Source organism: Polistes canadensis, unplaced genomic scaffold (genome assembly GCF_001313835.1).
Source record: "Polistes canadensis isolate GaletaPanama2010 unplaced genomic scaffold, ASM131383v1 scaffold_731, whole genome shotgun sequence".
Lineage (NCBI taxonomy): Eukaryota > Metazoa > Arthropoda > Insecta > Hymenoptera > Vespidae > Polistes > Polistes canadensis.
In genome coordinates, this window is record NW_014570278.1 from 2,300 (window position 1) to 5,068 (window position 2,769).

Here is a 2,769-nt window from a genome sequence, read left to right on the forward strand (position 1 = left end):
CACCGGTTTCAAGAATTAGAAGCGATAACGAAAACTCCAACGCCGCACGTGACGAATCATAACCGGCAGAAACTGCGCCAAGCCTTGTTTTCGCATGTGACTGCAAATACATTCGCGTGTCCAGTATGTAAAGAAAACCACTATCTTCATAAATGTGAACTTTCAAGGAGATTTCAGTTAAGGATCGCGTTTCAGAGGCAAAAGTAAAGAAGTTATGCCTTAATTGCCTGCGGTCGACAAATCACTATGCCATCGAGTGTAATGCGAGTCGGTGTGAAATATGCAACCGAAAGCATAACACCTTGCTACATACCCGGTCGGAGCAGTCGTAGGGTTCTGTTGCCGTCGCCAACGAACGCGGTGAGTCAAGCAGCGGTAGCAAATATAGGTCGCGGATTAAAAGCAGCACCTCATCGGGAGGCGTTGCTTTTGACAGCAAAAATTAAAGTATTAAACGTGCAGGAAAAACTAATAACCGTTCGAGCTTTATTGGATTCGGGGTCGCAAATAAATGTAATCACGCGCAACTTAGCGCAACATCTAAGGCTGCAAATAAAAGTCGGATCGTCGGAATCGGTCAAACGACGACGCAGCCGTTACATCAAGTGGATATTGCGGTCAAGTCAAATTGTAACAATTATCGGAGAAAAATAGATTGCGTGATATTCAAAGCAATAACACAGAAGTTACCAGCGCTATCTATGAACAAGAGTGTATTTGCAATTCCCGGTAATATAAAATTAGCGGATCCCACGTTCTATAAAAGCACAAATATTGACGTACTATTAGGAATAAAAGTCTACCTAGAGATCCTATGCACGCTTCAGATAAAAGTAACGCGTTCGCATCCAACCTTGCAAAAAACGCAGTTGGAATGGGTGGTAGGCGGATTTTTACAAGATGTAAAAGGCAGCTCTAAAAGGGTGGTGTGTAATATAGCGACTCAAGTGCAGAGTGTTGACAAATTAATATCGAGGTTCTGGGAACTGGATAACATCACGGATGTTCATCCGCTTACAGAGCAGGAAAAGTACTGCGAGGAGCACTTTAAAAGAACGCACAGACGGGACACGGACAGTCAGTTCGTCGTGCAACTCCCCTTTATAGAAGAAAAGTTTGTAGGCCTCCAAGATAATAGGACCGCGGCATTAAATCGTTTTTTCCCCTAGAGCGCAAGTTAACAAAAAATTTAGCATTGCGAGATGCGTATACAATTTTCATGAAGGAATACAAGGACTTAGGGCACTTGCAGACTGTACCAAATGATCAATTAACTCCTTTAAATAACTATTACGTACCACATCATGCGGTTTTAAGTGAGAAAAGTGTAACGACAAAGTTACGGATGGTATTTGACGCGTCAGCCAAATCTAATTCGGGAATATTATTAAACGACGCATTGATAATCGGGCCAAATATACAAGACGACTTGTTTTCCATAATAATCAGGTTTAGAACCTACGCGTACGTTATAACGGGAGACATTGAAAAAATTTATAGGCAAATTCGCGTTGACGAATCGCAAGTTTGCCTGCAGAAAATATTTTGGCGTGACGATATGCGAAAGCCAGGGAGCACTTATGAATTATTAACACTAACGTACGGTACCGCGTCGGCGTCATTTTTAGCTACGCGATGTCTAAAGGAGATAGTGAATTTAGAAGAGAAAAAGCATCCGATAGGCGCAGAGGTCGTACGACACGATTTCTATGTAGACGCCTTGCTGACCGAAGCAGATTCGATCGCGAAGATTGTAGAAATACGCGAATAAGTAAGCAAGGTATTAGCCAAAGCGGGTTACAAGTTACACAAGTAGGCGGCTAATTCGATGGAAATCCTACAGCGCATCCCCGAAAAGGTCGCTTCTGCGAAGATGCAAAATCTAAACAAGGAGGGCGACATAAGAGCATTGGGCGTCGTATGGAATCCCGGCGATGACGCTTTTCTATACTCCGTCACGATTACGGTGCCACTACAACGGGTCACAAAAAGATTCATATTGGCGTCGGTGGCGAAGGTATTCGATCCGTTAGAATTAATACGGCCGGTTACTATAATGGGAAAAATTATTATACAAAGGTTATGGCAAAGAGGCGTGCATTGGGACGAATACATACCAATGGAATTAGAGACAGCCTAATTATAATACATAAAAGCATACGATACAATATTTGTATGCATGGCGACAAAGGCAGTTCACCTAGAGTTAGTGACAGACATGTCAACGGATTGAATTATAGCGTGTCTGAAACGATTCATGGAACGTCGGGGTAAACCTGCTAATATTTATTCAGACAATGGGTCCAACTTCGTTGGGGCAAATCGTACGTTAGGAGAATTAAAAATACAAGTCTTCAATGATATAGTGAAAGTCAAGATTAGCGATCAGTTAAGCGTCGAAGGAGTGACCTAGCATTATATTCCGCCAGGCGCACCAAATTTGTGCGGGTAGGTTTGGTTTGTGGTAGGCGGCAGTAAACGCCGCGAAACATCACTTGAGGCGCTTTGTAGGGAATGCTTCACTAGCATTCGAAGAGTTGTGTACCGTGCTAACGCAGATAGAAGCAATATTAAATTTATATATATATACCTATATCCACCGATAACAGCGACCTAAACGCTCTTACTCCTGCCCATTTTCTTATCGAAGTCTCTCTGCTTGTTCCGTCATTTATCGGAACAGTAGGAGTAAGATTATACAACGGAGGATTTGGATAAGATACGCATTTACAAAGATGCCCGACCGAGGACTATGCAAAGAAATAGAAA

General features: G+C 42.6%; 1 protein-coding gene across 1 annotated transcript; it reads left to right on the top strand.

Moving 5' to 3' along the window:
• Positions 1 to 246: 246 nt before the first annotated feature.
• Positions 247 to 1,771, top strand: LOC106792810. The gene is made up of 4 exons (XM_014759331.1): positions 247 to 447; positions 546 to 729; positions 790 to 1,077; positions 1,194 to 1,771. The coding sequence occupies exons 1-4, from the start codon at positions 247 to 249 to the stop codon at positions 1,769 to 1,771; spliced, it is 1,251 nt and encodes a 416-aa protein (XP_014614817.1).
• The last annotated feature ends 998 nt before the right edge of the window (positions 1,772 to 2,769 follow it).